The sequence below is a fragment of the Nerophis ophidion genome, linkage group LG29 (assembly GCF_033978795.1).
Source record: "Nerophis ophidion isolate RoL-2023_Sa linkage group LG29, RoL_Noph_v1.0, whole genome shotgun sequence".
NCBI classification, from domain to species: domain Eukaryota; kingdom Metazoa; phylum Chordata; class Actinopteri; order Syngnathiformes; family Syngnathidae; genus Nerophis; species Nerophis ophidion.
In genome coordinates this window covers 26,634,808-26,658,575 of record NC_084639.1, presented here as the reverse complement: position 1 = coordinate 26,658,575, position 23,768 = coordinate 26,634,808, and the positions used below count along the sequence as shown (strand labels likewise).

The 23,768-nt window shown below is 38.7% G+C and overlaps 1 protein-coding gene across 1 annotated transcript in view; it reads left to right on the top strand.

Moving 5' to 3' along the window:
- The window catches only part of si:dkey-237h12.3 (teneurin-3), a 627,006-nt gene that overhangs the window by 545,488 nt on the left and 57,750 nt on the right, over positions 1-23,768 (top strand). Inside the window, exons 22-23 of the mRNA XM_061892022.1 lie at positions 10,426-10,675; positions 15,964-15,984. Coding sequence (XP_061748006.1) covers positions 10,426-10,675; positions 15,964-15,984 — 271 coding nt within the window. The remainder of the gene's footprint in view (positions 1-10,425; positions 10,676-15,963; positions 15,985-23,768) is intronic.

The window sequence follows — 23,768 nt, the reverse complement described above, 5'->3', positions numbered from 1 at the left end:
TCTTAATTAGTCATTATGATGAGGTGGCGACTTGTCCAGGGTGTACCCCGCCTTCCGCCCGATTGTAGCTGGGATAGCATCCAGCGCCCCCCGCGACCTCAAAGGGAATAAGCGGTAGAAATGGATGGATGGATGGAAGTACTTATTGCCTTATTCTGCATGGCCTTATTATAACCATAACCAAATAACTCTAAGTTAAGTCTTTCTTAATTAGAATATGTTCCCTTAGTTTTCAAGTAACTCTAAATTAAGTTTCTATGACTTAGAGTATGTTCCCCGACTGTCCAAAAAACTCTAAGTCTTTGTTACTTAGAATATGTTCCCCCAGTGTCCAAATGCCTCCAAATTAAGTCTTTGTTATTAAGAATATGTTCCCCTAGTGTCCAAGTAACTCTAAATTAAGTCTTTACGTATAATATACTTCCTTAGTGTCCAAATAACTCTAAATTAAGTATTTACTTATAATATGCTTCCTTAGTGTCCAAAATAACTATAAATTAAGTCTGTTACTTAGGGTTAGGGTTAACCCTTAGCAGAAAAACAGCCCCAAAGCATGATGTTTCCACCCCCATACTTTACAGTAGGTATGGTGTTCTTGGGATGCAACTCAGTATTCTTCTTCCTCCAAACACGATGAGTTGAGTTTATCCCAAAAAGTTCTATTTTGGTTTCATCTGACCACATGACATTCTCCCAATCCTCTGCTGTATCATCCATGTATCCATTTTGATATCAACTCAACTCATCGTGTTTGGAGGAAGTAGAATACTGAGTTGCATCCCAAGAACACCATACCTACTGTGTTCTCCTAGTGTCCAAATAACTCTAAATTAAGTATTTGTCACTTAGAATATGTTCTCCATACTAAAGTGTTACCAGAAGGTTAAAATAGAATAAAATAGAATGGACTTTATTGTCATTATATTTGCATATAACAAGATTAAAGACTCCAACTTTAGGTGCGGTAGTGGGAACAAATATGGGGTAAAATAAATAACACAAGAGGTAATAAAGGAAAAAACAAACAATTGAAATAAACAGACTACTATCCAATAAAATAATAAGCAATCCTATACAAAATACAGTACAATATACAGAACAAGACAAGAGTACCTAAGTAATAAATAATCAGTGTCGGACGTATTGCACTGGAAGGGTACTATTGCACGGTAGGGTATTAGAGCAGGATATTGTATAGTTGTGAATTATTATTATTATAAGTTAGAGTTCAACATGGTGACAGCTCTGGGAAAGAAATGTGGACTGCTTCGCTGGCACAGGGTATCCGCAGGGTTTAAAATTGGTTTAAATCCAATAATGATTAAACCTCTGTAAAATTCCTGATAGTTTTATTACAGTTTCAAATTATAATTATCCTAAAAGATTACCGCACTTAGATAAACTCATGGTGATGCTGCTCAGATCCTGAAGAACATTTCATCGTGGAATTTAAGCAAGCTAGTAATTAACGCGCGCTAGCTAGTAGGGTTGTATGGTTTACCGGTGTTAGTGTAGTACCAAGATACTAAAGAATCATACTCAGTACTATACCGCCTCTAAAAAGTTATTTTAATATTTATATTGTATTAATAAACTCAGTAAATATGTCCATGGACATATGAGGACTTTGAATATGACCAATGTATGATCCTGTAACTACTTGGTATCAGATTGATACCTAAATGTCTGGTATCATCCAAAACTAATGTAAAGTATCAAAGAAGAGAAGAATAAGTGATTATTACATTTGAACAGAAGTGTAGATAGAACATGTTAAAAGAGAAAGTAAGCAGATATTAACAGTAAATGAACACAGATTAATAATTAATTTTCTACTGCTTGTCCTTAATAATGTGTACAAAATTACTGCATATGTCAGCAGACTAATTAGGAGTCTTTGTTTGTTTACTTACTACTAAAAGACAAGTTGTCTAGTATGTTCAACATTTTATTTAAGGACAAACTTGCAATAAGAAACATATGTTTCATGTACCCTAAGATTACCAGATATCAGGTGGAAATTGCATTTATTGGACCCAAAATATTGTCTCACTTGAAACACTTTATAAAAAAGGACATTAACATATTTCCCCGTGCTAATTAGCATAAATGTTAACATTGATGTCTTTCCCCATTGCAAACGCCAAACCCCAATCTAAAGTTGTATAAACCCACTCTTGAATCAACATAGTAATTAACACTATGATTAATGTTAATACAAAACTAAATGTGTGATATAAATAATATTGCAAGTATAAGTGTTTGTATATAGTATATTATTGGTACAAATGGTAAACTAAGATGTGTACAGGGGTATTTCACATGTCTTTACTGTGTATACAGTTGGATTAAACAAGTATTTAGTCAGCCAGCGATTGTGCAAGTTCTCACACTTAAAATGATGACAGAGGTCTGTAATTTTCATCATAGGTACACTTCAACTGTGAGAGACAGAATGTGGAAAAAAATCCAGGAATTCACATTGTAGGAATTTTAAAGAATTTATTTTTTTAAGTTTTGGTGGAAAATAAGTATTTGGTCAACCATTCAAAGCTCTCACTGATGGAAGGAGGTTTTGGCTCAAAATCTCACGATACATGGCCCCATTCATTCTTTCCTTAACACGGATCAATCGTCCTGTCCCCTTAGCAGAAAAACAGCCCCAAAGCATGATGTTTCCACCCCCATGCTTCACAGTAGGTATGGTGTTCTTGGGATGCAACTCAGTATTCTTCTTCCTCCAAACACGACGATTTGAGTTTCTACCAAAAAGTTCTATTTTGGTTTCATCTGACCACATGACATTCTCCCAATCCTCTGCTGTATCATCCATGTATCCTTTTTGGTATAAACTCAACTCCTCGTGTTTGGAAGAAGAAGAATACTGAGTTGCTATCCAAGAACACCATACCTACTGTGAAGCATGGGGGTGGAAACATCATGATTTGGTGCTGTTTTTCTGCTAAGGGGACAGGACGATTGATCCGTGTTAAGGAAAGAATGAATGGGGCCATTTATCGTGAGATTTTGAGCCAAAACCTCCTTCCATCAGTGAGAGCTTTGAATGGTTGACCAAATACTTATCATTTACAAATAAATTCTTTAAAATTCCTACAATGTGAATTCCTGGATTTTTTTTCACATTCTGTCTCTCACAGTTGAAGTGTACCTATGATGAAAAGTACAGACCTCTGTCATCATTTTAAGTGGGAGAACTTGCACAATCGCTGGCTGACTAAATACTTTTTTGCCCCACTGTATATTCGAACAGTGTTTATGTTGTGTAAAAGGGGTGTTTATAATATGTTGTGTAAATGAAATGTCATATTTCTATGAAACTGAAAATCAGAGCATGATGTCTCCTGGTTTTACTACATCTTGTTTTTCAGATTGTTTACAGGGTTTGGTGAAATAAGGGCTCAACTTCAGCCTAAAAACTTGTGGTGTGTAAAATTGTCAGTTTGTCTATTTTGTTGAAACTAAACAAAAATAATTTAATTACTGCCTGAGCAACTAATCTATTCAGTCGTATACATTGGACCTGGAGCATATTAACTTTGTGTTGGATTTTGATTACCCAGACCATAATAATAACAATAATACCGTATTTCCTTGAATTGCCGCCGGGTATATAGTATGCGCCTGCCTAGAATTACTGCCGGGTCAAACTCGTTTCGCAAAATATTATTTTTATTAGCATAAGCTTCGAATTTCCGCCGGGTCAAACTCGTCACGTCACGAGTGACACTTCACCTGTCATCATTTTCAAAATGGAGGAGGCTGATTTCAATAATTTGAAATCGCATAAAGGGAAGAAGATTAAGAGCTATTCAGTAGGATTTAAGGTCCAAGCTATTGAATATGCTAAAAAGAACAGCAAGCAGCTATGTTTTATTAATATACCATAGCTGCATGTGTCAAATATGAGTCATTAAATGACTCCCGCCTCCTGGTGGTAGAGGGCGTTAGTGATCCTTTTTGCGACTACTCAGCTGCAGAAGAAGTGACAACAAGCAGAAAGAGTGAGCAGCAATCGTTTAATTTTTCCTCTTGCTTGCACTTTTAACATGGAGGATTACATACCTAAAATAAAACAGTTTTCTAAACTGGACTTTCAATCGAAAAAGGAAGTAATAAAGGAAGATCTCCATCGAGACAGAGAGACTTTTAAAACTGAAGAAAGATAAGGAAGACTTCTACAAACAGGTTATCGATGCTTTTGATCAGAAGGAGCTGCGCATGCACTTAATTTATAAGTAAAGGTAAGACCATAACGTTTTTATTAAATGTGCGTTTCATAATGGTATCGTTAAATCACACTCAAATTTTTAAGCGCAGGCCTAAATTTACCACATGCCTTTGGTAAGTGCTGGAGTGAGAAGAGGTTTTAAATGAATTAGCGCCCCGGCAGCAATTCAAGGAAATACGGTAATGATAATAGATTTTATTTGTAAAAAGCACTTTACATTGAGCAAACAACCTCAAAGTGCTGCAGTGTATTACAGAAAATAAAGATAATCAAATTAATAAATAACAATAAAACACTACAACAGCCTAATAGCCAGAACTAATATGCATATATCAATAAAAAAGGCTTCTTTTTTTTAAAAAAAAAAGGGCTTTTAAGCCTTTTTAAAAAAAAAAAAAAAACATCCACGGTCTGTGGTACCCTCAGGTGGTCAGGGAGAGCGTTCCACAGACTAGGAGCGTCGGAGCAAAAAGACATGTCTCTCATTGTCTGTGGCTTTGTCCTCGGAGGTTAGTCCGTCCGGAGAGGAGGTGTCGTGTGGAGGATTTAGGGCTGAGTAGTTCTTTAAGGTAGAGGGTTGCATTACCATGGTTGGGAAAGGCTGTCTGGATGGTGCCAATATTTTTGATTCTATGCACTTTCTTTGAGAGTGCAAGATTCATTTGTCAACGTCCAAGAGTACAAAACTACGATTGCACATATTTATAGTCGACTAACACTATCTTTGAGACGTTCCACTGGCCGTATGTAAATGTTGGCCGGCCGTACTTTTGCAGCCCTGGCATACAGTATCAGTACGCACTACAAATGACAGTATGTTAGGGCATATTACCATGAGATGGCTGCTAACCACATTTCCGTAACCACTATCATCCCCACAGGCCGCTATTGAGCGTGTGATCAATGGTCAGCGTGTCGTTGCTGGTAAATGGCTGCTGCTGTGTCATTAATCCATCCATGACTCCATACTGTAGCGCCTTATTAAAAGGTCATCAGGAGCAATTAGTGGGTCCAGTGGGACAATTTGACATGCTATCCCAGATTTAGATGAATAACCAAGGCTGGTCACAATTTACATGAAGAATAATGGCACTGCGCTTTGGCTAATAATTAATTGTGTTGTACTCAGGAGCACTTTGGAGTCCAGTCTTGGTTTTAGTAACCACATAAGCGCCTCTGGATTTATTCTCAAGACATCAATTGTGTGGATTGCAGTTAATAACAAGTAGTTGTGCTTGTTACCAGCTGTGGGAAAATATTGTTGATGTATTTATATTATTCTCCTCATCTTACTACAATCCCCAAAAGCAGTGAAGTTGTCACGTTGTGTAAATGGTAAATAAAAAGAGAATACAATGATTTGCAAATCCTTTTCAACTTATATTCAATTGAATAGACTGCAAAGACAAGATATTTCATGTTCACACTGCAAAACTTCTTTTTTTTATTTTTTTATTTGCAAATAATGAACTTATTTAATGGCTGCAACACATTGCAAAAAAGTTGTCACAGGGTCATTTTTACCAGTGTGTTACATGGCCTTTCCTTTTAACACATGTTTGGGAACTGAGGAGACACATTTTGGAAGCTTTTCAGGTGGAATTCTTTCCCATTCTTGCTTGATGTACAGCTTAAGTTGTTCAACAGTCCGGGGTCTCTGTTGTGCTATTTTAGGCTTCATAATGCACCACACATTTTCAATGGGAGACAGGTCTGGACTACAGGCAGGCCAGTCTAGTACCCGCACTTTTTTACTATGAAGCCACACTGTTGTGACACGTGGTTTGGCATTGTCTTGCTGAAATAAGCAGGGGCGTCCATGATAACGTTGCATGGATGGCAAAATATGTTGCTCCAAAAGCTGTATGTACCTTTCAGCATTAATGGTGCCTTCACAGATGTGTAAGTTACCCATGCCTTGGCCACTAATACACCCCCATACCATCACACATGCTGACTTTTACACTTTGCACCTAGAACAATCCGGATGGTTATTTTCCTCTTTGGTCCGAAGGACCCGACTTTCACAGTTTCCCAAAACAATTTGAAATGCGGACTTGTGAGACCACAGAACACTTTTAAACTTTGCAACAGTTCATTTTAGATGAGCTCGCCCCCAGCCAAGCTGGCGGCGTTTCTGTTGATAAATAGCTTTGGCTTTGCATTGTAGAGTTTTAACTTGCACTTACAGATGTAGTTATTAACTGTAGTTACTGACAGTGGTTTTCTGAAGTGTTCCTGAGTACATGTGGTGATATCCTTTACACACTGATGTCTCTTTTGGATGCAGTACTGTCTGAGTGATCGAAGGTCCATAATATATAGGCTTACGTGCAGTGATTTCTCCACATTCTCTGAACCTGTTGATGATATTACAGAGCGTAGATGGTGAAATCCCTGAATTCCTTGCAATAGCTGGTTGAGAAATGTTGTTCTTAAACGGTTGAACAATTTGCTCAGGTATTTGTTGACAAAGTGGTGACCCTCGCCCCATCCTTGTTTGTGAATGAGTGAGCATTTCATGGAAGCTACTTTTATACCCAATGATGGCACCCACCTGTTCCCAATTAGCCTGGTCACCTCAACTTTCTCAGTCTTTTTTGCCACTAGTGCTAGCTTTTTTTAAACATGTTGCAGGCACCAAATTCCAAATGAGCTAATATTTGAAAAAATTAACAAAGTTTTCCAATTTGAACGTTAAATATCTTGTCTTTGCAGTCCATTCAATTGAATATAAGTTCAAAAGGATTTGCAAATTATTGTATTCTATTTTTATTTACCATTTACACAACGTGACAACTTCATAGCTTTTGGGTTTTGTACATATTTCTATAAATCATACCATACAGGCCTTGAGCTGCTTTTGGTCTTTATGTGTCGTTGTTAGCATTCGCTCACGCATCATCGCTACTACGTAACTTTATCGATCAATGAAAAAATGTAAACCGAAACCTTGGCGTAATTTGCGCCAAGCTCCAGCCAACCGAGTTCACCGACCAGTGAACTGTAGTAGCCAATAGCGTTAGGTAATGGGAAGAGGAGATTTTTAAACTTCGATCGCTATTTCCAATTTTCAATCCGCCTATCGGAAGATAATCCTCCATTGCGGCAAACAGACTAGTTGTCTTACAGGTGTCGTTATCACTAGAAGACTGCTCGCAACCATTGATTGATTGATATTTTTATTAGTAGATTGCACAGTTCAGTACATATTCCGTACAATTGACTACTAAATGGTAACACCCCAATACGTTTTTCAACTTGTTTAAGTCGGGTTCCACGTTAATCGATTCATGGTTAGGCTAAATATGTCACACACAGAGCTAATCGCCAAGCCAGCTGCTAAGGTTTAAAAAGTGTAGATGGAAATAAGTTCCAGCAGAAAGTAAGCAGCTGTTAACAAGGAAATTAACAAGTAGATGACTACAAATCAGAGAGAAGATAATATCCAATCCAATCCAATCCACTTTATTTATATAGCACATTTAAACAACAATAACGTTTCCAAAGTGCTGCACAGCCATGTTAAAAACATTATGCTCCACCAATGACTGAATAAAACAAAAAATTAATAAAAATAAAACCAATAAAAACAATATAAAAACAAATATGATTAAAAACTATTTTAAAGGGTAAAATCAATTAAAACAGTAAAATAAAAATCAAAGTGTATAAAAAACACAGAGGACAACAGAGGACAGAGGACCACACAACTCACGTAGTGTTAAAAGCCAAAGAATAAAAGTGGGTCTTAAGACGAGACTTAAAAGAGTCCACTGTGGATGCAGTTTGAACATGGAGGGGCAGAGTGTTCCAGAGCTTAAGGCCGACCACAGAGAAGGCCCTGTCTCCCCTGGTCTTAAGTCTGGTCTTGGGCACCACGAGCTGGAACTGGCTCTCGGACCTCAGAGCGCGCACAGGAATGTAAATTTGGATGAGGTCCGAGATATATTGAGGTGCCAGTCCATGTAAAGATTTAAAAACAAACAGCAATGTTTTAAAATCAATTCTAAAATGAACAGGGAGCCAGTGCAAACTCTGAGGAATTGGGGTTCTATGCTGGCGTTTCCTGGCCCCTGTTAAAAGTCCTGCTGCCGCGTTCTGGACTAACTGCAACCGGGAGAGAGCTTTTTGGCTAATGCCAGCATAAAGTGCATTGCAGTAGTCCAGGCCACTTGAAATAAAAGCATGCACCACTTGTTCAAAAAGGTTAAAAGATAAAAACGGTTTAACCTTTACTAAAAGACGAAGGTGATAAAAACACGATTTTAAAACGCCATTGACTTGTTTGTCTAGTTTAAAATCGCTGTCTATAGTGACGCCAAGGCTGGTGACTTTGGGACGCACATCATTTTGCAATGGTCCCAAGTCAGTAAGGGCCGGACCAAAAACTAAAATTTCCGTTTTTCCCTCATTCATTATTAAAAAATTCTGGGCTGTTGTGTTCTGTTTGTGTTCAGCTACCTCAGCCAAGCATTGACGAACCATACATTAGTAGTGTTGATACCAAGCGTAGTATCAGTACATGATTGATACCAGAGTGATTATATCAGTATTTTTATTTTCTCAAAAACAAGTCCCTGGGCACAAAATAACTTTGAAGGCAAAAGTTAAAAGGATTTCAATGGGTAAGGAGCTAGTTGTAATATTATGTTAATATTGTGACATTTTCAATAACACTCAGAATATATATTTGTTTTCAAACTAAAATAACATTTGCCTGGTATCGGACAGTTTTACTTATGAATGATCGGAATCGGCAGCTTTTGTAAAAGTGTACTCCTGTGGGAAGAAACTTCATATTATCTATTTTCAAGTTCAAAGGACTGATATTTATATACTTTGTGTAAATAGCCCCGTTAGAAATCCACAGCAAGTTTTAGACACTGCCTCTTGAAAGAATCCGAATCAAGAATTGTTGGGAATCGGAATCAAAATTAGGAATCAAAATCGTCCAAATTCAAACGATGCCCGACCCGGGAAGCTAACCTACAGTATATTGTTGAAACACAATATTCATGTAAAGTTGAGTCGATGTTATGTTTTACACATGGAGCAGCATCAATCAATCAATCAATGTTTACTTACATCACGAGTGTCTCAAAGGGCTGCACAGGCCACAATGAGATCCTCGGCTCAGGGCGAGGAAAAACTCAACCCAATGGGGCAATGAGAAACCTTGGAGAGGACCGCAGATGTGTGGACCAGCTGTATACTCGGCAGGGTTCTTGAGGGTGCATGGGACTTTGCCCAACCAGTCTACATGTGCTTTGTGGACTTGGAGAAGGCGTTCTACCGTGTCCCTCGGGAAGTCCTGTGGGGAGTGCTCAGAGAGTATGGGGTATCGGACTGTCTGATTGTGGCGGTCCGCTCCTTGTGTCAGAGCTTAATCCGCGTTGCCGGCAGTAAGTCGGACCCGTTTCCAATGAGGGTTGGACTCCGCCAAGGTTGCCCTTTGTCACCGATTCTGTTTATAACTTTTATGGACAGAATTTCTAGGCGCAGTCAATGCGTTGAGGGGATCCAGTTTGGTGGCTGCAGGATTAGGCCTCTGCTTTTTGCAGATGATGTGGTCCTGATGGCTTCATCTGGCCGAGATCTTCAGCTCTCACTGGATCGGTTCGCAGCCGAGTGTGAAGCGACCGGGATGAGAATCAGCACCTCCAAGTCCGAGTCCGTGGTTCTCGCCCGGAAAAGGGTGGAGTGCCATCTTCGGGTTGGTGAGGAGTTCTTGCCCAAAGTGGAGGAGTTCAAGTACCTCGGAGTCTTGCTCACGAGTGGGGGAAGAGTGGATCATGAGATCAACAGGCGGATCGGTGCGGCGTCTTCAGCAATGCAGATGCTGTATCGATCCGTTGTGGTGAAAAAGGAGCTGAGCCGGAGCTAAGATGGACTGATGCAAAGTCAATGGCACTCTAATGACTAATTTGTTAATCTTTATCAAGATGTAATCAAACAGTACAGCAAACACAATCATCATTGTAGGATTTTTAACGTGTCAGATTTTAACTAAAAGCAAAACAAAAGTGGCGATCTGAGTGCTGTAAACTGACTGATTGTTTCTCGCCAAGTGTGAAATTGGAAGATGGTATCACTTTCATGTACAACCGTGGCATCGACCTCCACCCTCAACTCCCAGAGTATGGTTTGCTCACACCCGCCGTGTCCTTTGGCAGGCATTCTGTACAAAGGCAGCGGCGAGAACCAGTTCATCTCCCTGCAGCCGCCCGTCATCTCCACCCTCATGGGCAACGGACGCCGCCGAAGCATCTCCTGCCCGAGCTGCAACGGCCAGGCGCAGGGCAACAAGCTGCTGGCGCCCGTGGCGTTGGCGTGGGGCATCGACGGGAGTCTCTACGTGGGCGATTTCAACTACATCCGACGCATCTACCCGTCAGGCAACGTCAGCAGTATCATGGAGCTCAGGTAAGACACGCCTCACTGCATGATGCTATGTTTTTATTCAACAACCCACACAAAATTGGATGGATCTTAGCAAAGAAATTGGGTTTGTTCCCTAAATGTTTTATTGCTGTAGTGCAGGGGTCGGGAGCCTTTTTGGCTGAGAGAGCCAAGAAAGCCAAATATTTTAAAATGTATTTCTGTAAGAGCCATATAATATATTATTTTTAACACTGAACACAACTAAACGTGTGCATTTTTAAGTAAGACCAACATTTCTAGAGTAGTCTCTTATTCTTTGGAATAACATTGTTATTCTGATGCTAACTGTGGAGGGTACGTGGCCTGTGGGCCTGCAGCGAAGCAGGGTGTGCCAGGACCGGCCTCGAAATCAGCGACAGGTGTGTAGAAGGCCCACCTGGGCCTTGTTATCTAATCACCTGTCGCTCTGTTATAAGCAGCAGCCTGGAGGAGAGACAGAGTTGAAACTGGAGCCAATTTTTGATTTGTTTTATTCTTTTTTTCTTTTGTTTTAGTTGACTTAGCTTTTTTGCTTAGTTTTTTCCCTTTTTATTTTTGTTTTGTGTTTTTTGTATAATTTTTCTTGTTCTTTTTCTTCATTTTTGTTTGTCTCATTAATTTTTTGTTTTTCATTAGTTTTTTAATCTTTTTTTGTTTGTTTTTGTCTTGTTTTTTTTCCTTTGGTTTTTCCCTTTTTTGTTGTTTTTTGTATAATTTTTCTTCTTTTTGTTTTTTTCTAATTTATTTTTCATTTTAAATTTGTTTTTACATTTTTTTTTTCTTTTTGTTTCTGCTGTCTTCATTTTTTTTCTTTGGTTTTTCCCTGCTTTTTTTGTATAATTGAAAAATAAAACAATATTGTAACCCTGAAACAGGCTCTCATGTTAGTGCTTGGTGGTCTGAAGAACCCCCAGGAGGGCAAGACCCACACTAACCAATAATAAAGAAATGACTTCTTACCATTAACGCAACTTCTTGAACATAAAAAAGCATGAGAATGTTTTATATTTTGAACGTAATTTTTAACAAGTGGAATTATTCATTACTTATCGTGTCAAGCGATGTCAGTTCAGATTTATCCGAGAGTCATCAAAAGAGCCACATCTGGCTCAAGAGCCATAGGTTCCCTACCACTGCTGTAGTGCAAGGGTGTTAAAGTGCAATTTTGGGGACAAGGAATGCTAAAATGTGCAAGTCGAACTTACAGTTGGAATGCATCGAGTGCCAAGTCACATGACTGACGCAGACTCATGTAAAATTAGCAAAAAAAAGTTAGCATATACACATTAGCATGCTAACAGTGTCACTTAATTTGTTCAGCTGCAAAACTGGCTAAAAAAACGCACCATGCTTATGTTAGCATGCTAGAATGCTAACTTTAACGTTCAATTAATTTAAGCCGCTGAAAACGGGCGAGCAGAAGTTAAATGCGAACATTAGCATGCTAACTGCCTCAGATGCCAAGTCATATGACTGTGAAGCGTACGTATGCAGAATTAGCACAAAATGTTAGCATGCTAACGTTACCATGCTAACAGTTAGTATGTGTCAAGTACCAGGCTCTGTGACTCTGAAGTGTTGGACTGTGAAATTGGCTAAAAAAAGGTTAGCATCATAGAATCCAAATTTTAGCATTGTATATGTTAGCATGCTAGAATGCTAATGTTCAGTTGGTTTAAGCCACTGCAAATGGGTGAGCTAACGGTTAGACTGCCTCAAATACCAAGTCATATGACTGCAAAGCGTGCATATGCAGAACTAGCCCAAAAATTTAGCATGGAAACATTAGCATGCTAACTTTTAGGTTAGTGTGTGTCAAGTACCTAAAATTTGCTGAAAGTATGAGCATCCTCGAATTAGCATGTGTCAAATACCAAGTTATCCGAGGCGTTTGACTGCAAAATTGTTAAAGAAAAAAGATGTGCGTCCTAGAACACTAATGTTAGCATGTATCAAATAGCAATTTGTTTGAGTCTGAGTCGAAATTTGCTGAGAAAGTGTGAACACTGTTTGAATGCTAACGTTAGCATTCTAAAATTTAGCACGTGTCAAGAACCAAGTTATACGAGTCAGAGGCGTTTAAGGCAGTGGTCCCCAACCGGTCAACGCTTATTAATATGTCCCGCGGCCTGGGGGGGATCCTTTATTTTTTTGGGGGTCATGAAAAAGGGACGTTTTTGTCATGAAAAAGGGAGGTTTTTGTGGTTGGTGCGCTAATTGTAAGTGTATATTGTGTTTTTTATGTTGATTTAATAAAACAAACAAAATATATATATATATATATATATATATATATATATATATATATATATATATATATATTTTTTTTTTTTTTTTTTTTTTTTTTTAAATAAAAATGAATAAAAAATTATTCTGCGGCCCGGTACCAATCGGCCACGGCCCGGTGGTTGGGGACCACTAGTTTAGGGGGTTCCAAAAATGAGGGTGCCAGTGTTTGTAATGCTGCCTGAGCCAATCAGTGGCCACGATACTGATCGGTATCTTCTAGTGGCCAATAGAATTTAATATTTGCTTGGGGCGGTATAGCTCGGTTGGTAGAGTGGCCATGCCAGCAACTTGAGGGTAGCAGGTTCGATCCCCGCTTCCGACATCCTAGTCACTGTCGTCGTGTCCTTGGGCAGGACACTTTACCCACCTGCTCCCAGTGCCACCCACACTGGTTTAAATGTAACTTAGATATTGGGTTTCACTATGTAAAGCGCTTTGAGTCACTAGAGGAAAGCGCTATATAAATATAATTCACTTCACTTCACTAATTTAGGTGAAAATGACGTAGAGATGCTTTGTTCTAGAAAACACACAGCTAAGATAGGGATTTTGTGTTAGGATAGTTTAGCACATATTGATATGTTGTCTTGCTTTAAAGCGGCCCCCGCATCCTTCAGTTTAATTTGAGCGGTCCACGCTGGAAAAGGTTTGAACCCCTTAGTGTAGTGCAATAATTGCCTTGTGTACTCCTGTCTTTGGTGTAAAACCGGAAAGCCATTGTGGACACCAAGACCCCCCGACGGGTGGAAATGGGAAATCTCTTCCCCACTCGTCTCCACAATTAGGACGGACATCCTGTCTTCCGCATGTAATTGTGATGAAGTTGCCCCCGTGCCAACTTGGCGTTGCCCAGCACCCACTCCCATTTGGCCAATTGGCTGCTACAGAACTGGCGGGCGACGATCACATTTATAGCCTCGTTCAGATATGCAAATGGGGCGCTATTAACGGTGCATCGCACCGTGACGCGCCGGCCTTGGCGAGGGGGTTGGCCGCGTGGTCACCTCGGGAGGCGCGGCACTTCACACGGAAGGCAAGGCGACAGCGCCTGAGGCGTGATTGAGGAGCCTTCCACCGTGCACCTGCGGAGAAATAATGCCACTATATAAATAGCTGGGCCAAAAGTGGCACATTTATACCACCTTCCACGTCTTTTTAGCTGCCCGGGGGGGAGAAGTGGACCAGGTCTTGTTTTGCTCCACTTGGAATGGCTGCTGAAGTTCACAGTCAAAGTGTAACACAGTGAAACCACACTAAACAACACTGCCATAAACATGTGCCATATAGTGAAACCACACTAAACAACACTGTCATAAACATGTGCCATATAGTGAAACCACACTAAACAACACTGTCATAAACATGTGCCATATAGAGAAACCACACTAAACACTGTCATAACATGTGCCATATAGTGAAACCACACTAAACAACACTGTCATAAACATGTGCCATATAGTGAAACCACACTAAACAACACTGTCATAAACATGTGCCATATAGTGAAACCCCACTAAACAACACTGTCATAAACATGTGCCATATAGTGAAACCACACTAAACAACACTGTCATAAACATGTGCCATATAGTGAGACCACACTAAACAACACTGTCATAAACATGTGCCATATAGTGAAACCACACTAAACAACGCTGTCATAAACATGTGCCATATAGTGAAACCACACTAAACAACACTGCCATAAACATGTGCCATATAGTGAAACCACACTAAACAACACTGTCATAAACATGTGCCATATAGTGAAACCACACTAAACTACACTGCTATAAACATGTGCCATATAGTGAAACCACACTAAACAACACTGTCATAAACATGTGCCATATAGTGAAACCACACTAAACAACACTGTCATAAACATGTGCCATATAGTGAAACCGCACTAAACAACACTGTCATAAACATGTGCCATATAGTTAAACCACATTAAACAATAATGACAAACACATTTTGGAACAATATTTGCTGCGCAAAACAACATAAACACCACAGAACAAATTCCCAGCATTCCTTGCACTACCAACTCCTCCGGGACGCTACAATATCAACAAACGCCATGGGTGTATCTACACTTAACACCCACTGTAATGATAGCAAGTGCAATAGCGTATCTGGTCGATATTTTTTAGCACAACAAAATCTTCTCTTGTTTTGTTAAAATGTATATTATATTTAGAGATTTAGGAAATATGTCCCTGGACACATGAGGACTTGACCAATGTATAATCCTGTAACTACTTGGTATCAGATTGATACCTAAATTTCTGGTATCATCCAAAACTAATGTAAAGTATTAAAGAAGAGAAGAATAAGTGATTATTACATTTTAACAGAAGTGTAGATAGAACATGTTAAAAGAGAAAATAACCAGATCTTAACACTAAATGAACAAGTATATTAATTATCAATTTGTACAGTTTGTCCCTCATAATATGTACAAAATAATAGGTGTATAAATGACACAATATGTTACTGCATATGTCAGCAGACTAATTAGGAGTCTTTGTTTGTTTACTTACTACTAAAAGACAAGTTGTCTAGTATGTTCACTATTTTATTTAAGAACTACATTGCAATAATCAACATGTTTAAGATTTTTTTGTTAAAATAAAGCCAATAATGATATTTTTGTGCTCCCCTTTATTTACAAAAGTACCGAAATACATGTTGGTACCGGTACCAAAATATTGGTATCGTGACAACACTAGTCTTTAGTCCTAAACTGGCATAAACAAGTATCCCTCCACTATGTCTATTATTATATCCACTTCTCTTCATTTGTGTCTGCCATCCTGTTCAACAGGTAAGTTGGGCGGAGCTTCATGGATTCAGGAACTTGTTTACTTTGTTATCCACCTGGTTCTGTTCAACAGGATTAGTTATGGACTCAGTCTTTCATCAAGTTTTTACTTGCATTATTTACTGAAAGTAACAACTTTCTCTTCTTTCCCTTCTGCGGATCTCTTGTTTTGCAGGAATAAAGATTTTAGACACAGGTAGGTGTGTTTGATATCTCAGTAGTGCATGCTCCTCGGCCTTCATCTCATCCTCATCATCATCATGGCATAAATAAAGCGCTCCTTTTACCACCAGTGATTACCACATGTAATTAGAACGGGCCAATTAGGGTCTGATTACAGCTGTTTCGGTGTGCCAGGTGACTGACGTTGAAAATGGCTTTGAAATGTGCTAAAAGCGGGCAGATTTCCACTCCTGAAACATTTTATAATATATTCACAATACATTTGGAGTTAAACTAGATTTTTTTTCCCCTTGTTGTTGCTGGAAATGACATAAGGAAGTGGCCAAACAATTCCGATAAACTCCACAATTCGAACACTGTTTTTTTACTGTATCCACAAATCATTTAAAAAAGATCGAGCCTTTGGTCAAAAGTAAAAAGTAAAGCTAAAAATATATTTTGTTTGTCTGTGAATTTCAACTAAAAAATTCACAATTAAAAAAGAAGAAGCAAAATAATATTAGCTTTAAAAACTTGGGCAGGGTATGAATAACTTCAAGGAAATGCCTGGGGTCGTACTTTGGCCCCCGCACACACAGGGAGGCAAATATACTGTACATACAAATTCACTTAGACACAATTATACATATATATATATATATATATATATATATATGCAGTGGGGCAAACAAGTATTTAGTCAGCCAGCGATTGTGCAAGTTCTCCCACTTAAAATGATGACAAAGGTCTGTAATTTTCATCATAGGTACACTTCAACTGTGAGAGACATAATGTGAAAAAAAAATCCATTATATGAATTTTAAAGAATTCATTTGTAAATGATGGTGGAAAATAAGTATTTGATCAACCATTCAAAGTTCTCACTGATGTGGAAGGGATTTTTGGTTCAAAATCTCACGATACATGGCCCCATTCATTCTTTCCTTAACACGGATCAATCGTCCTGTCCCCTTAGCAGAAAAACAGTCCCAAAGCATGATGTTTCCACCCCCATGCTTCACAGTAGGTATGGTGTTCTTGGGATGCAACTCAGTATTCTTCTTCCTCCAAACACGACAAGTTGAGTTTATACCAAAAAGGATACATGGATGATACAGCAGAGGATTGGGAGAATGTCATGTGGTCAGATGAAACCAAAATAGAACTTTTTGGTTTAAACTCAACTCGTTTATTTTGGAGGAAGAAGAATACTGAGTTGCATCCCAAGAACACCATACCTACTGTGAAGCATGGGGGTGGAAACATCATGCTTTGGGACTGTTTTTCTGCTAAGGGGACAGGACGATTGATCCGTGTTAAGGAAAGAATGAATGGGGCCATGTATCGTGAGATTTTGAACCAAAAATCCCTTCCACATCAGTGAGAGCTTTGAATGGCTGACCAAATACTTATTTTCCACCATCATTTACAAATAAATTATTTAAAATTCCTTCAATAGTTTTTTATTTTCACATTCTGTCTCTCACAGTTGAAGTGTACCTATGATGAAAACATCAGACCTCTGTCATCATTTTAAGTGGGAGAACTTGCACAATCGCTGGCTGAATAAATACTTGTTTGCCCCACTGTATATATATACATATATATACATATATATACCGTATTTCCTTGAATTTCCGCAGGGTATATAGTATGTGCCTGCCTTGAATTACTGCCGGGTCAAACTCGCTTTGCAAAAGAATTAGCGCATGCTTAGCATTACCGCCTGGTCAAACTCGTGACGTCACGAGTGACACTTCCCTCATCATCATTTTCAAAATGGAGGAGGCTGATTTCAATACTGGTAATTTGAAATTTGAATAAAGGGAAGTAGATTAAGAGCTATTCTGTAGGATTTAAGTTCCAAACTTACAACATGCTCAAATTTTTACTGCATGCCTTTGGTAAGTGCCGGAGTGAGAAGAGGTTTTAAAGTAATTAACGCATGCTTACTTTTACCGCATGCCTTTGGTAAGCGCAGGAGTGAGAAGAGGTTTTAAATTAATTAGCGCCCCCGCGGCAATTCAAGGAAATACGGTATACATATATATATATATTCAATTGTTAATGGTGTGAATATTTGGTCACATTGCTATTCCATTCCGATCCTTGGGGTGAGGATTTGATTGATAATCGATACTCGACTCAACACAATTCTCAATTCAAACTGATGTTTGCAATGTATTATTTGGTATAATAATAACACCTTAAAAAAACAGCTTGCAGCTTAGAAAACATCATTTTGGCTGCTGACATATGACAAACACAGTCATGGTCAAAAGTTTCTATACACTTGAAAAGATCATGTCATGGCTGTCTTGAGTTTCCAATACTTTCTACAACCCAAGCATGGTGGTGGTAGTATTATGCTCTGGGCCTGTTTTGCTGCCAATGGAACTGCTGCTTTACAGAGAGTAAATGGGACAATGAACAAATTCTTTAGGATAAGCTAAAATCATCAGCCCGGAGGTTGGGGAAAAAAAAATGTCTCAATTCGTCAAAAAAAACAAAAAAAATACATTTTTGAAAATTACCAAATAAAATTGGGTTTCAAATGTGGTAAAAAAAAAAAAAAAACATTTTTTAGCACCCCTAATTATTACATACCGTATGTTAGTTTGTAAAAATAACAATAAATACTTAAATATCTGCTTGTCACCTTGAGTTATGATTTCAATGCAAGTAATCCATCAATTTCTACGTACACAAATCAAATAACCAAATTCATCGGCAATATTATGAGACAATTATACTTCTATATTTTTAAAAATGTTCCTCTGAGGGGCAGCTTTAAATAATCAGCATCCGACAAAAAGCAGCTAGCTTTTATCGTGATTTTTTTCAAATGAAAACACTGTAGAAATAAAACTTGGATGTAATACTGTACTGTAGATGTGGTCATATTATGCAGAAGAATATTTCTGGCCTCTTGGTTAACCTAAATAATGATATAAATACATTTAATAAAGTCAAATACAAATAAGGCAACGAGAAATATCCCACACTTCTCTTTTCTATAGTTAATCTGTACAAATATGTGATTTGCCTAAATAGCTGGACAGGACAAAAAAAAATATATAGATATATATATATATATATACAAACCCCGTTTCCATATGAGTTGGAAAATTGTATTAGATGTAAATATAAACAGAATACAAGGATTTGAAAATCATTTTCAACCCATATTCAATGGAATGCACTACAAAGACAAGATATTTGATGTTCAAACTCGTAAACTTTGTTTTTTTTTGCAAATAATAATTAACTTAAAATTTCATGGCTGCAACACGTGACAAAGTAGTTGGGAAAGGGCATGTTCACCACTGTGTTACATCACCTTTTCTTTTAACAACACTCAATAAACGTTTGGGAACTGAGGAAACTAATTGTTGAAGGTTTGAAAGTGGAATTCTTTACCATTCTTGTTTTATGTAGAACTTCAGTCGTTCAACAGTCCGGGGTCTCCTCTGTCGTATTTTAGGCTTCATAATGCGCCACACATTTTCCATGGGAGACAGGTCTGGACTGCAGGCGGGCCAGGAAAGTATTCGCACTCTTTTTTTACGACGCCACGCTGTTGTAACACGTGCTGAATGTGGCTTGGCATTGTCTTGCTGAAATAAGCAGGGGCGTCCAGGAAAAAGACGGCGCTTAGATGGCAGCATACGTTGTTCCAAAACCTGTATGTACCTTTCAGCATTAATGGTGCCTTCACAGATGTGTGAGTTACCCATGCCTTGGGCACTAATGCACCCCCATACCATCACAGATGCTTGCTTTTCAACTTTGCGTCGATAACAGTCTGGAGGGTTCGCTACCTCTTTGGTTTGGATGACACAATGTCAAATATTTCCATAAACATCTTGAAATGTGGACTCGTCAGACCACAGAACAATTTTCCACTTTGCATCAGTCCATCTTAGATGATCTCAGGCCCAGGGAAGCCAGCGGCGTTTCTGGATGTTGTTGATAAATGGCTTTCGCTTTGCATAGTCGAGCGTTAACTTGCACTTACAGATATAGCAACCAACTTTATTTAGTGATAGTGGTTTTCTGAAGTGTTCCTGAGCCCATGTGGTGATATCCTTTAGAAGTTGAGGTCGTTTTTTGATACAGTGCCATCTGAGGGATTGAAGTTCATGGTCATTCAATGTGGTTTCCGGCCATGCTGCTTACGTGGAGGGATTTTTCCAGATTCTCTGAACATTTTGATGATATGGAGCGTAGATGTTGAAATTCCTAGATTTCTTGCAATTGCACTTTGAGAAACGTTCTTAAACTGTTTGACTATTTGCTCCCGCAGTTGTGGACAAAGGGGTGTACCTCGCCCCATCCTTTCTTGTGAAAGACTGAGCTTTTTTTGGGAAACTGTTTTTATACCCAATCATGGCACCCACCTGTTCCCAATTAGCCTGCACACCTGTGGGATGTTCCAAATAAGTGTTTGATGAGCATTCCTCAACTTTATCAGTATTTATTGCCACCTGTCCCAACTTCTTTGTCACGTGTTGCTGGCATCAAATTCTAAAGTTAATGATTATTTGCACAAAACAAAAATGTTTATCAGTTTGAACATCAAATATGTTGTCTTTGTAGCATATTCAACTGAATATGGCTTGAAAAGGATTTGCAAATCATTGTATTCTGTTTATATTTACATTTAACACAATTTCCCAATTGATATGGAAAGGGGGTTTGTATATAAATATAAATTTGGTAACACTTTAGTATGGGGAACATATTGTAAATAAAAAAATACTTAATTTAGAATTATTTGGTTAGGGTTAGGGTTGTTGTATAATAAAGCCGTGCAGAAAAAGGCATTAATAAGTACTTAATAATGACTAATTAAGAGCCAATGTGAGAATAATTTGCATTTCAATAAGCAACTAATTAATGATGAATATGTTCCCCATACTAAAGTGTTACCACATATTTTTTTAATCAATTTTTGATTTTTTTTAATCAATTAAGATTTACGATTCATACTAAAATGTATTTTTTAACACGCCAAGTAAATAGTCAGTTTTATACGGAGGCTAAACGGCAGACATGTTTTGACAGCCAATTAGTGGACGTGCTGTTAGGATGTTTAAGCATGTGAAAGAAAAAAAAAAAAACGAATTGGAGAAGTCTGCCAAAAAACATTGAAGTTGCTATGAAAGCACCGCTGTGACAACAAAGTTCATCCACTTCAAGATTGAAAAGCCGAAGAAAAAGGATTGCGTTCAGGCTCGCTGGGACCTATTAACGCAAATCGAGACTCTCTTTTGACGAGGCCTTGTTCTTTAGCGTGCAGGTGATCTGCAGGCTGCACGCAGGTGTTCCATTGATCACGTCCAGCGCCCCCTGCAGGTCGTCTGTTGAAGACAGGGAACGTGCTGAGCTCTTTATTGCTGAGCTCTTTATTCCGCCACTCATGACTCCCACTCTTAATGACTGCAATTCTCCACAAAGACGTCCCGCAGACGCTTCCACTCGCACGACCCGAACAACATACATATTGCCAAAAGTATTGGGCCACCTGCCTTGACTCACATATGAACTTGAAGTGCCATCCCATTCCTAACCCATAGGGCTCAATATGCAGCTATTACAGCTTCAACTCTTCTGGGAAGGCTGTCTACAAGGTTGCTAAGTGTGTTTATTGCCATTTTCCAATTCTAATTCATCCCAAAAAGGTGTTCTATCGGTATTATTATTTATTTATAACTTAAATATTATGTCAGGCTGATTCCAAAAATAAATACTAACCAAATATACTGCCATACTTGCCAACTCTCCCGGTTTTTCCGGGAGACTCCCGAAAAACTCCCGGGGCTACCATTCTGCTGAATTTTTCTGGGCAATAATATTGGGGGCGTGTCTTAAAGGCACTGCCTTTAGCGTCCTCTACAACCTGTCGTCATGTCCGCTTTTCCTCCGTACAAACAGTGTCACATAATATATGCGGCTTTTATAGACACTTGCAAAGCATACTTGGTCAACAGCCATACAGGTGACGCTGAGGGTGGCCGTATAAACAACTTTAACATTGTTACAAATATGCGCCACACTGTGAACCCACACCAAACAAGAATGACAAAAACATTCCGGGAGAACATACGCACCGTAACACAATAGAACAAATACCCAGAACCCTTGCAGAACTAACTCTTCCGGGACGCTACATTATACACCACCCGCTACTCCCCAACCCCTCATCTCAACCTCCTCATGCTCTCTCAGGGAGAGCATGTCCCAAATTCCAAGCTGCTGTTTTGAGGCATATTAAAAAAAAGAATGCACTTTGTGACTTCAACAACAAATATGGCAGTGCCATGTTGGCATTTTTTTTTCCATAACTTGAGTTGATTTATTTCAGAAAACTTTGTTACATTGGTTAATGCATCCAGTGGGGCATCACAAAAAAATTTGGCATAATAATGTGTTAAGTTTACCACTGTATATATCGTTATTTGTTATCGGTAATTAAGAGTTGGTCAATATCGGAATATTGGATATTGGCAAAAAATCCATTATCAGAAACCTCTAATCTAAATATAACAAACCAAAATAAAACAAACATTTATTCTCACTCTCGCTGGGACGTCAACCAATGGGACGCTCACATACTTCTGATTAGATGAAGAATCAATCACAATCCTTACGAAGTTGTCAATATTCAGTGTTTTATGGGTCATAGGTAATATCTAAAGATGTCTGATAATATCGGACTGCCGATATTATCGGCCGATAAATGCTTTAAAATGAAATATCGGAAATGATCTGTATCTGTTTCAAAATTATTGGAATCGATTACAAAAAGTAAAATAAACGCCGCTGTGTACACGGACGTAGGGATAAGTAGGGAGCACCAATGGACCTTAAAGTCACTGCTTTTCCGTGCCGTCCCAGTCACATAATATCTATGGCTTTTCAGACACACACGTGAATGCAAAGTATACTTGGTCAACAGCCATACAGGTCCCACTGAGGGTGGCCGTATAAACAACTTTAACACTTTTACAAATATGCGCCACACTATAAACCCACACCAAACAAGAATGACAAAACCATTTCCGGAGAGCATCCGCACCGTAACACAACATAAACACAACAAAACAAATACCCACACCCCCTAGCAGCACTAACTCTTCCGGGGCGCTACAATACCCCCCCCCCCCCCCAAAACATAGAAATGTACAGTGGGGCAAAAAAGTATTTATTCAGCCAGCGATTGTGCAAGTTCTCCCACTTAAAATGATGACAGAGGTCTGTAATTTTCATCATAGGTACACTTCAACTGTGAGAGACAGAATGTGAAAAAAAAAATCCAGGAATTCACATTGTAGGAATTTTAAATAATTTATTTGTAAATGATGGTGGAAAATAAGTATTTGGTCAAGCATTCAAAGCTCTCACTGATGGAAGGAGGTTTTGGCTCAAAATCTCACGATAAATGGCCCCATCCATTCTTTCCTTAACATGGATCAATCGTCCGGTCCCCTTAGCAGAAAAACAGCCCCAAAGCATGATGTTTCCACCCCCATGCTTCACAGTAGGTGTGGTGTTCTTGGGATGCAACTCAGTATTCTTCTTCCTCCAAACACGACGAGTTGAGTTTATACCAAAATGGATACATGGATGATACAGCAGAGGATTGGGAGAATGTCATGTGATCAGATGAAACCAAAATAAAACTTTTTGGTATAAACTCAACTCGTTTTGTCATTACTGCCACATGTGGTGGAAATGCGTATTGCAAGTGAGACCACAGCTGAGAAACAGAAAATGTTTGGTGGCTCTTAAGTTTTTATTTTAATCATATTCAAT